This window comes from Syngnathus typhle, linkage group LG13 (assembly GCF_033458585.1).
Source record: "Syngnathus typhle isolate RoL2023-S1 ecotype Sweden linkage group LG13, RoL_Styp_1.0, whole genome shotgun sequence".
Classification (NCBI taxonomy): Eukaryota; Metazoa; Chordata; class Actinopteri; order Syngnathiformes; family Syngnathidae; genus Syngnathus; species Syngnathus typhle.
The window spans coordinates 3,201,478-3,212,927 of NC_083750.1; the positions used below are offsets into that span (position 1 = coordinate 3,201,478).

Sequence of the window (11,450 nt, forward strand, 5' to 3'; positions counted from 1 at the left end):
GGTAATAATCTGTGTTTACGAGCCAGTCCTCAATAAATCAGTTCAGTTTTATGGCAGCATGCATAAAGTGTGATGCATGTGTTTTAGGATGTCTCCATACAAGATTTCGTGCAAACCTACATTAAACTTTTGTTTAATAGAGAAATTAGAAGCTGGCGTTTTCAGTTACATAAGTATTTGTGCTCCAAGGGAGAAAGGTTATGCACATTTCCTTAAAAACTTCTTTAAAAGAATGAGGAGCGGCGAGTTTTAAGATCACAGAATGAGTTCACTCATGTTATCATCATTACCCTAAGGAAACTAAGAACATGGGAAAGGAAACCCTCCAAAGGAGCAAATCACACATAGGCCTACATTTGAGATTTCATGACGGCCGCTTCTGGTCAGTGTATTTGGCAGAGAAAAGGAGTTTCCACGAGACTCTGACGTTAAGTAGACAAGACTAGTAGCAAATCTGAGTCAAAGGGCAAGGAAAAACCCAAGGAGAGAGGCTTGAACACAGAACCACTATTGTTTTTTTAGGAATATGGTTTAAGTTAGAAAATTATGATGAAATAATTCTAAAATAACAACCACTCTGTGGAATATTTGCATCAAAGAAGTTTGATGGTCAAAAGGGAGCATTTTGTTGGCCCACTAAAAGAACAGCTGGAAGAACTTGATCACGGTGACATGGATAAAATTCTAGTGAAGGTTTCATGAGAGTCAATGCACAAAAAGCCCCTGATAGTTTACAGTTTATTCTGCTTGCAGATATGCCACAAGGCGCCAGTTGGAACTGCAGGAAATTGCAGTCCAATCAAGATTCTGTGCGTAAATGATAGGAAATGGGGCCAGATGAAAATCCAAAATATAAACAACATTACTGACTCGTCTCCTCATATCAGTGAACATTTCAAAACAAGCAAGTCATTCGAGGATAAACATTGCAGCTTGTGCAAGCTGTGTCAAATGAAGGTACTGCCCCCTAGTGTATGCAATAATAATAATAATAAAAATAATAAAATCCCATGAAGGAAATAAATTCACATCAAAGTGTACCAGTGTTATCCGTTTCGCAATTCATTTAATGTAAATTTCTCAAACTCAGAAAACCGTAACGGCATGGAGAGACACTGTCGCTGATATTTACATTCTTATCTTTAGAGATAGTAACAGAGCCAAATTTCGAAACACTGTTCAAAATATAGACTTTGGGGTTTAGTATCACACAGAAATTATAAACATGATTTTGGCTGTAATGTGGGTGGGGTCACAACATGTGCAAATAATGACTTTACCGGAAGAACAGCGAACCTTGGCCTTATGTAGAGTTAGCTGATGGCGGAGTGACTTTTGAGGTGCCGCCTCAAGTGGTTGAGACAGGTGTACGTCTTGGGACAGATCTGGCAGTGGAAAGGTCGCACCCCTGAGTGGTTGAGCATGTGCTGCTTGAGCACGCTCCCGTCAGAGAAGGCTTTGCCGCACTGGGAGCACACGTAAGGCCGTTCGCCGGTGTGGACGCGCATGTGCACCGTCACCTTGTGCGCCATGGTGAAGCCTTTGCCGCACACGGTGCATTTGAAGGGCCTCTCGCCAGTGTGGGTGAGCCTGTGGGTGCGCATGGCACCCATCTGGGAGAAAGCCTTGCCGCAATCGGGGCACACGTGAGGCTTCTCGCCGGTGTGAACGCGCGTGTGGCTCCTCAGGCCGCCGGCGGTGGAGAAGCACTGCGAGCAGTGCGTGCACTGGTAGGGCCGCTCGCCCGTATGCGTGCGCATGTGCTGTTTCAAGTCGTAGCGGTTTCGGAAGCCGCGGCCGCAGACCGGGCAGCTCTCCGGCCTGTCGTCGTTATGTCGCAGCTCGTGATTAGACAAGCACTTTTCGGACAGGAAGCATTTGCCGCACTCCTGGCACTGGTACGGTTTCTCGTGGTCGACGCGTTGATGATACTTGAGCTCGCTGATCCCGGGGAAGGTCTCGTCGCAGTATCGACACCTGAAGCGATGGTTGGGGCTGTAGGGGAGCTGGTGTTCAGTCATCTGATGGTTCCTCAGGAGGTGGGCCATCTTGAAGGTCTTGCCGCAGTGCGAGCATTCGTATTTGGTCAGCAGCTGCACGCACTGGTGTCGGACGCATTCGTGCATGGACCTAAACTGGCAGCCGCACTTGGTGCAAATGTGGGCGGCGTTCTTGCACTTCCTTTTTCTGTGGCCGGACAGGTGAGCCTCGGTGCGGAAGGCTTTGCCGCACTGGGAGCATTTGTATGGCTTGACGGCCGTGTGGAACCGTTGATGCTCCAGAAACTCAAAGCGATACTTGAAGCTCCTTCCGCACAGCGGGCAGTTGTGGGTGACTCGCCCTCGAGGGTAGGCGGATTTGACGGCCAATTTCCTCGAGGGCAACGAGGGAATCCGATGAGCGGCACCACATTTCCTGCGCTTGTCTCCACTCAGCAATTTGGAGGCCTCCATCTGGCTGCCCCCGTTGTGGCGTTGCTGATGTTTCACCAGACATTTGGAGGAGATGAAGCTCTTCCCGCATTGTTTGCATTGGTACGGCTTGTCGTGATCCACCTGCTGGTGATACTTGAGATCGCCGATGCCGGAAAAGCCTTCGCCGCAATGGCTGCACTTGAAAAGGCGGCTCGGAACGTGAGTGAGGAGGTGTTCCTTCAGGCTGCTTGACTTTTGGAAGGTCTTTCTGCAGTGCCCACAATCATAATTCCGTCCTCGTTTCGGGCAGTGGTGTCGGAATTTCTCCAGGGACGAGGGAAAACTGTTCCCACATTTGATGCACAGGTATGCCGCATTTTTGCATTTGCGCAGCCTGTGTCCGGCCAGCAGAGTGGCTGTTCGGAAAGCCCTCCCGCACTCGGAGCAGTTGTAAGGCTGCAGACCGTTGTGGACTCGCTGGTGCTCCACTAGCACGGAATGATGCTTGAAGCATTTACCACAATCGGAACATTTGTGTGTGGATACCTGCGGTCTGTGACAAGGAGATGAGGACATGTCAGTTCTTTTCGGAGAATCTAGAAAGTCAGTTGACGTGGAAGGGTTTGTGGACAGTTCTTCGTCAAACATGACTATCTGAGGGACGTTGTGGTCATCGTCGCAAGCGCTCGGATGGGACGCGATGGCCACTTCCAAAGACGGGGGCAGAGATAAGGATGGGATGAGAAGATCATCCGACTGAAAAGGAGCTGTGTGAGGAGGGAAACATTTTACATGACAACAAATTTCTTGCGCAACATTTACTGACAATGTACAGAGACCATACCAACAGTACTTTTCGCCAGTTTTCCATGGCACTCTTTGCTTTGGAGGAGAAATTTGAGGTCTTCTCCAGTTGACACACACTGTATGTACTCCTCAAGGACAGAGGGGGCAGCACTAAGCCAAGACGCAGTCTAAAAAAAAGACAACTTTTGTTAGTGACGAATAATGCCAATGTCATCGACCGTCCAAGGGGGCCAAGGTTCAAACATGCCTGCGCACCTGCTTGAAATCTGGGATTGGCAGCAGCTCCTCAAGTCTGGTGAAGAATTCACAAACTAGCGTCTCCAGAGCTGTGTCAAAGTCAGGGCCGTACTCCACCGGAAACACGTTCTGTCGTGGGAAAAGGAATGAAAGATTGTCACCATGTTGCTGCAAAATTAATGAAGCCAGACATTTCTATAAACTTGCATTCACTAAATATATGTATAACATACAAGTTTGGGGTTCAATCTTATTTTGCAATATTTGAAGTGATGTGATTATTAGTTATGCATTTATTTATCATTGTGAGATGTAGATCGGACATGCTACCCAGTGCGGCTCCTTTGGCGCACTTTTGTTAGCACTGGGTAGCATGTCCACCTCACAGTTAGGAGGGTGTGGGTTCGATTCCACCTCCGACCCTCCCTGTGCGGAGTTTGCATGTTCTCCCCGGGCCCGCGTGGGTTTTCTCCGGGTACTCCGGTTTCCTCCCACATCCCAAAAACATGCTTGGTAGGCCGATTGAAGACTCCAAATTGTCCCTAGTTGTGAGTGCGAGTGCAAATGGTTGTTTGTTTCTGTGTGCCCTGCGATCGGCTGGCAACCGGTTCAGGGTGTCCCCCGCCTACTGCCCGATGACGGCTGGGATAGGCTCCAGACTAAGCGGTTCAGAAAATGAATGGATGGATGGATGGATGGATGGAGATGTAGATCAATAGATGCCCACTAGTCAAAAACTGTATGCAAAATGTATCGAAAGTGTAGGCAGGTGGATGTACCTTGAGGAAATGTTCCCTGCCATCAGTATCTTCAATAAGACCTTGTACCAGCTTCATAAAATTGGCCTCCGGTGCTTCAATTACAGGATCATTTGTCTAGACAACACAACACAACAAGAATGGCAGTAAGTTGCGACACACTCTACAACACAACACCAGCGTCACTCACCTCTTCGACACAAGATGATTGGATCCTGTTGAGGTGAGTTTCCACAGCTTTGAGATCGTCAGGATGCTCAGAACGTAACAATTCAAGAGTGGTCTGGTGGAAATGTAACACAAGTTAAGTTTCACACAGGCTGGATATATTAACTATACGAGTCTATGAGGCCCCCACATTTCATCATTATATGTATATGTGTAAATAGCTTGAATTGATTTTGTATGCCGGATCTGTGCATTTATGCTGCAATTGCATAATGTCATCACTACCATATTAGGAAGAGACCCAATTCCAGTCTGAGGGTATCAAATACCATACAATTGTTAAATAGTATTTCACAAAGCGCCTGTTTTCAGTCCAGGCCTCATCTATCACAAAAAGTGATCATATGGAGTAGTTTTCACTTACCCTGGCCCTGAGGCCCAGTGACAAGAGTCTCCCCTCTCTTTTACTCATGAGGTCAGGAACTGCATCTGTAACCATGGTTACAAACTCCTCCAGCTTCACATAGTGTTTGATGTTCCTCTGGTGAACCACTTCCCACATCACTGCTGACATCAGCCTCAGTGGTGGGACCAGGAGGGCCAGTGATGACAGGGGAACATTGAATTCTTCAAACACACAATAGGAAGCTCAAAATGTAATTACACTTGGCCACGGTGACGCTTTCTGTAGGGATCTACTTTCACTGGAGACGATGGGTCTGTTCGGCATTTATCAACATGGTGTTCCCTCATGTTAATTACTGGCCAAAATAAAATTAGAAAGGAAGGCTCACGTATCCTGTGCTTCACACAAGCCTGGTATTAACCGTGCATTTTAGTGCCTCAAGCTTGTACAAAGCGCCGTATGTCCTGTGATGTATTAGCCACATTGGTAGCAAACCAGACAACCGCAGTATGCTACAATTTAACTAGAGTGACACTAAATATTCAGAGGTTAGTTGCACATGTTGTACAAGTATTCGAATAAAAATCCCTTAAATTGGCGAACACTAAGCAATATGCTAGCTCTAAGCCCACTGTCACCATGCTAACGCGCTGTTGGGCAAAACAAGTCTCGTTCCAGGGATTAGTCGAGGCCTGTAGATCCGATGATACATATTTGCTTTTGCAGCGAGAATAGGTAATAATATGTCAATATTGTCGTGATTCTTGATCGATACATACCCATGACGCTCGATGTCAGATTCTTCAGCTCCGAAGATTGGCAAGATTTCTACAAAGTCAATTTTTTATTGTGTTCCCAGTTAGCCTATAAGCTAACTATTTGTGGAGCAGGGGCGCCAACTTCTTCCTGAAACAGGCTCTACATAGTGAAGTGCGTATGCTGCGTTCAAGGAATGTGGGAAGTCCGACTTCCGTCGAGGAAAAGTGCACGATATTGCCCCTCTCAACTGGGAGGTCCAAGTGGCGAAGAAAACACATGACCCAGACTTCAATGTGAGGTAATTCGACAATCTCGAACCCACAGACCGTGAATGGCCATCATAGTTACGAGACAGGACCAACAAAAGTGGTACTTCAGGTTCGACAACTGTATTACAATAGATGAAATCAGATTTGTCAAGGTGGTTTGGGGGGGGGCAACTCAAATATATCTGTGACAAATTTTTAACAATAGAAAAGGTCGAGTTCCATGACAACAGGCAAAACAAATACAAATTGACATGGCAGTACCTGTACCTCGCCCAAAGTCAACTGAGATCGACTCCATTACATTTGTGAGTCTTACAGGGACAGCAGCACAAAAAATAGATGCATGAGTAGAATCAAAGAGACGGTGGTTGGATCCCGTGAGATCTCAAATGCCTCTTCAGGTGATTGAGAACCTTGTAGGTTTTAGGACACAAGCTACAAGTGTAGGGTCGGACTCCCGTGTGGCTCATTGTATGAATCTTCAACTGGCCACCGCTTGAAAAGCCTTTTCCACATTCCGTGCAGACGTAAGGCCGCTCGCCAGTGTGAATGCGCATATGACATGTTAGTTTGGCCGCCATGGTAAATCCTTTATCGCACACGTTGCATTTGTAGGGCCTTTCCCCAGTGTGGATGCGTCTGTGTATCTGCAGCTCGCCGGCTGACACGAAAGCTTTGCCGCACTCAGGGCACAGGTACGGTTTCTCTCCGGTATGAGTGCGTATGTGTACAGTAAGGTTTGCAGACATGTAGAAACGTTTCTCGCAGTACGGGCATTGGTACGGCCTCTCGCCGGTGTGCACGCGCTTGTGACGGGTCAGTTCATGTTTGTTCCTGAAGGATTTGGCGCAAAATGGACAAACGTGTATTTTTTGGGGATCGTGGCGTGCTTCGTGAGCTGCCAAAGATGCAGCAGAAGGAAGCATTTTGCCGCAAAAGGTGCACTGATTGGAGAGCCCCGCAGGATGAATCTTCTGGTGGAATTTCAGCTCACTCATACTAGAAAACTTCTCTCCACACTGTTTGCACGTGAAGATCCGTTTGCCGGTGTGAATCATCTCATGTTTGTCCAACTGGCACGTCTTCTTGAAGCTTTTCCCACAGTGAGAACAGTCAAACCGTGGTGGATTGTGAACACACCTGTGCTTAAACTTTTCCTGTACTGACTGAAAGCTGTTACCACATTTGAGGCAAATATAGGCAGCTTTTGCGCAGCGTGAGCGCCTGTGACAAGACAGATCTGAGCTTCTCCTAAAGGCCTTTCCACATTGAGTACACTTGTAAGGCAGCTCTCCAGTGTGGATCCTCTGATGTTCCAGGAGTTCGTAGCGATAAATGTAGCACTTGTTACAGTGAGGGCATTTATGTGCAACTCTTTGCCGTTGAGGGCTAACTGTGGAGCCAGACATTGCAGGTTGGGGAGTAGATGTGGAAGGAACTGATGCGGTGGATAAATGTTGGTCATCCAAAACAAGCTCAACTGTGATTTCTTCTTCCTTGCTATTGTTTAGAATTACAACCGTTTCTTCCTGAGAGCAGATCTCAGGTTCCTGTTGGACGACATATGTCCAAGTAATTTCTTCAACATCGGTGCTACTCTGTGGAAAAACCTCCTGAGCATCATCATTCAAAGTTTCACAGGCTGAGTTTGTCTCCTTCCCCGAGATGGGCAGTGTTAGTGACGAGATGAGCTGCTGTTCTGAGGTAGACGTCTCTGTTTCTAAAGAGAAAATACAGTCAAATCCATGATGAATCTTAAACAAAAAAGAAAAACTAAAAAAAGGCAGACTTACCATTGGTGTTCACCTTGGTTAATTTTCCTCTTTGGATTATGTTTCTGAGTAGTGTTGTGAAGTCTTCAGCTTCACAAGCGTACCGCTGGTATGCTTCCAACAGGGCTGATGCATCATCACCGATCCACGTTGAGATCTGTTTAAAAATAATACCATGTAACATTAATATGCAGAGTTGAAAATATTATCCAGTGTAACACCCGTGATGATCATGCCTGTTTAAAATCCGGAACAAGCAGAAGCCCATCCAATCTGTTGAAGAAGTCGGACACCAACGTTTCCAGTGCTATGTCAAACTCTGGCCCGTAATCCACTGGGAACTCATTCTGTGAGATCATGATAGTGGTTAAGTTTTGTGTCGTTGTTCTAGGTGTTAAAACTTTGACAAAAAAAAAAAGTAGATGCACACACCTTGAGAAAGTGTTCTCTCCATTCATGGTCATCCACGAGTCTTACAACAAGTGTGGCTAAATTCGTCTCAAAACCATCATTTGGTGGATGAGCCTGCCACAATAAACATACGCTTCATTGAAGACAAGCGTGACATTCTGTGATGCTCATCGATGAAGAACTGACCACACACCTCCTCTGGACTGCCTGGCAGAATGCTCTCCAAGACACTTTTGACACAAGTGACATCTTGCTCACAACTTAACATCTGGAAAGGCATTTCAAATACAGCGCCTTGAAAATTTTTCTCACCCCTTCCCCATTTTCAAGTTGTACGTATTCTGCATTGATACTTTGTACACGGATAGGCATTCTCAAATAAACATTTGCGGTCATCGTTACCTTTAGTTTCAATCCCAGCATAATCAGCATCCTCTGTCTGCGAGTCAAGATATCAGGAATGGCTTCATTCACCATGGTGATGAACTCCACCACTTTCTCATAATGCTCTGTGCTTCGCAAGTGAACCACCTTCCACATGATGGCTGACATTACACGCAGAGGTGGGGCCAGGAGCCTTAGCAACGGCAAAGGCAGGGGACCTTCTGAAGGACCAAAGAAGCATCGTCAACAAGCAGGCATAGACAAATAGTGACACAACTTGAATAAAATTAGGGCTATTAAGTTGTGTAAAATTTCTAAATGGAAATGTGTCCTCTAAATTTGGAAGACACAGGCGCAGTGTATCTACGTTTTTGTAAGTCGCTGTTCTCCAAAGAGCTGGATAGGAAAAATTCACAAAAAGGGACATGTCCTGAGGCATGTTTAAAGCCTTCTGTGTTCATAAAGAGGGAAAAGGCCCCTGAATTGAGTGTTCCAAAGTGACAGCAAGTTGCATAGTGATACAGAAAGACAGGACATTTGCATTTTTGGTCCATTCTAAAGTGAGCGAGCCAAATAGCTCGGACTAAATCGTCTGTGTTTCTCTGTCTATTGCAGTGATTCTCAACCCGGATGTGTACTTTGAGAGATCATCAGGAGTTCTGGAGCAAACTAAACAATTTCACTTAATCTGTCTCGCCTAAAAATGTACATTGGGTTCCTTGGCTCTCAGTGTTGGCCGACACTGTTCTATTACGTTAACTTTACCCCACTTTAATCGCCTTCATGTGTTTTCATTCTAGAAGTGACTGTCATGAAAGAGTTAGCAACGTGTACCAACATCGAAACAAAACGAAGCAAAAACAAGCGCCATGCTAACTTTACCCATTTGATTCCAGAGAAGGTACACAATGTGTCGGAATGTCTCTTTACTTTAAAAAATTCCCTGACAATCTCTTAATTAAGTCAAATCTACGTCTCTTGCCTCTCGAATAACAAAAACTACGGGAAGAGACTTTCTTCTTTTCTTCCCCTGGTGTAAATAGCAGTATGCAAATGACGATTAGGTGGCAGTGTCGCCGTCTATCGATATGGAGTGTGCATCGCCATTGTAGACAAAAATATTAAAAATAACAACTACAATACAAAGAATGATAATTGTACTAAATAAGCGGTCATATCTTACCAAATATAAAAATGGATAGTTGTAATATCTTCTTTACAATAAAATCCACATTATTTTCCCTCTTCAGTGACACAGCCATCTCATTCCCCATTCCTCAAACAATATCATTATCATTACTGGAAAAAAAAAAACAGTACAAATAATACTTCCCCGTGGTGTTCTTAAATTTTCCATGATAAATCTCTCCATCAACAAATTAACATTGAATGCGTCATTTACATACTTAGCCTCTCTGAACGTCTCAAACTAAATCTGTAGTAAATCTCCTGGTGGGGGCAGTCGACGCTCTCTTAACCAGTGCTGTACGGTGCGGCACAGTTTTAACCAAAAGGAGACCACTAAACAGCCTGGGCATATCACAGATTATCAAAGTCAAAGTCTGCTTTATTGTCAATGTCTTCACATGCCAAGACACACAAAGAAATCGAAATTACGTTCCCACTATCCCACGGTGACAAGACATAGTACACAATATACATACAAGTAAACAACACAAAAAAAAATAAAAATAAAAGGCTCCTGTACCTCTTCCCAGAGGGCAGAAGATCAAACAAAGAGTGAGTGGGGTGAACCACATCACTCACAATCGCGGTCGCCTTGTGGGTGAGACGGGAGGTGTAAATGTCCTTCAGGGAGGGGAGTGAAGCGCCAAAAATCTTACCAGCCGTGTTCACTATGCGCTGCAGGGCCTTCATGTTGTATTCAGTGCAGCAACCACCCCAAACAGCGATACAACTGGAGAGGATGCTCTCGATGGTGCCAAGGTTATCATATTATCTCACAATATTATTGAGATTTTGAAGTATATTTTATTTAGTGTGTTTGTCAAAAATAATATGACTAAAATAAAAATCTATTTTAACATTTTTGGTAAAGAAGGTGTGAAAGCTCTATAGCAGGGGTCTCAAACTCCAGTCCTCGGGGGCCGCATTCCTACATGTTTTCCAAGTTTCCCTCGTTAAACACACCTGATTCAAATGATCAGTTCATCCTCACGTTCTGCAGGAGCCTGATAATTTAAGTCAGTTAGTCCTCTAGTTTTTTTGTTAAGTCATGTCAGTTTGCTGAGTCTGTTTTGTTTTCTCCAATAAACCCTGGTCCAAGCTGCATTTGGTCGCCCTGCTCCATCCGATCCATGACACATGGTGAATGCAGATGACCTGTGAGGTATTAAATTGCGTCCATATCCATGCTAATGTAATTTCTAATTAAACATAGAGCTTTTTTAATCTCTTCCACATGTCTAAATGGATAAATATCTCGTCATTGGCAGTCACATTCATTCACGTTCAAATATTCTGGCACTTCACGCACAAATTAAAGCAATCTGAAAGATGAACTGCACAAATGTCTGTAGTGTACTGAATGTGTGCCTCATATGTATATCCTCAATGTGAGTGCAGGAGACGAGGAACAGAGAGAAAGAGAGAGGGAGGTTGTGCCCGTCCTGTGAGTCTGTAATTAAAAAAGTGTCTTTTTTTTCACACGCACACGCGCACACACGCACACAGACACACACACACACTACCACACACACAGATTATCCCTCCATCCCAGCTGCTCAGAGTTGGATTTGACTACCCCAACAACCAGAGAGAGGAAATCTGTTTGGGGCTAAATCCAAATTGGCACCCTTGTTGACTCCCCCCGACTCAAAAATGTGGGAGCACAATTAAAATTTATTACCATAACACAACACTTTTGTGATCTGTCCTCCTGACTTCTTGAAGAAGTAATCATATGCTGAGGACAGAAAATAAACACATTAATAGAAATCTAGAGCAAGAAAACACGTGCATTCAAATAATCACAAGGCCATGCCAAGCAAATAATTTGTTCTTATATTTTGCAATTTTAGTAGATATTGAAACACTTAATCTTT

The 11,450-nt window shown here is 44.9% G+C and overlaps 2 protein-coding genes across 3 annotated transcripts; both read right to left on the reverse strand.

Annotated features, from left to right (window-relative positions):
- Positions 1–724: 724 nt before the first annotated feature.
- LOC133165921 (zinc finger protein 345-like) lies at positions 725–5,895 on the reverse strand. The gene is made up of 7 exons (XM_061295827.1): positions 5,570–5,895; positions 4,809–5,011; positions 4,407–4,499; positions 4,238–4,333; positions 3,477–3,587; positions 3,259–3,388; positions 725–3,181 (listed from the first exon to the last, which is right to left on the reverse strand). The coding sequence occupies exons 1-7, from the start codon at positions 5,571–5,573 to the stop codon at positions 1,314–1,316; spliced, it is 2,505 nt and encodes an 834-aa protein (XP_061151811.1). The 5' UTR covers positions 5,574–5,895; the 3' UTR covers positions 725–1,313.
- Positions 5,896–5,922: 27 nt separating this feature from the next.
- Positions 5,923–9,425, reverse strand: LOC133165925 (zinc finger protein ZFMSA12A-like). Of its 2 annotated transcripts, none has more exons than XM_061295836.1 (7): positions 9,268–9,425; positions 8,404–8,603; positions 8,195–8,269; positions 8,023–8,115; positions 7,827–7,937; positions 7,612–7,747; positions 5,923–7,538 (listed from the first exon to the last, which is right to left on the reverse strand). In XM_061295836.1, exons 1-7 carry the CDS (start codon positions 9,269–9,271, stop codon positions 6,172–6,174), a joined length of 1,986 nt encoding a protein of 661 aa, XP_061151820.1. In that variant the 5' UTR covers positions 9,272–9,425; the 3' UTR covers positions 5,923–6,171. The 2 variants fall into 2 exon arrangements, with proteins under 2 accessions (XP_061151820.1, XP_061151819.1); XM_061295835.1 differs by having other exon boundaries at positions 8,404–8,606.
- Positions 9,426–11,450: the final 2,025 nt, after the last annotated feature.

Excerpts from the sequence above, each read along its gene's own strand:
- LOC133165925 (XM_061295835.1), bottom strand. Across the intron at positions 8,270-8,403 it reads TGCTGGGATTGAAACTAAAG|ATGTTAAGTTGTGAGCAAGA; the intron begins GTAACGATGACC and ends ATGCCTTTCCAG. Across the intron at positions 7,748-7,826 it reads TTGTTCCGGATTTTAAACAG|ATCTCAACGTGGATCGGTGA; the intron begins GCATGATCATCA and ends ATTTTTAAACAG.
- LOC133165921 (XM_061295827.1), bottom strand. Across the intron at positions 4,500-4,808 it reads CACTGGGCCTCAGGGCCAGG|ACCACTCTTGAATTGTTACG; the intron begins GTAAGTGAAAAC and ends CATTTCCACCAG. Across the intron at positions 3,182-3,258 it reads ACTGGCGAAAAGTACTGTTG|CTCCTTTTCAGTCGGATGAT; the intron begins GTATGGTCTCTG and ends CTCCTCACACAG.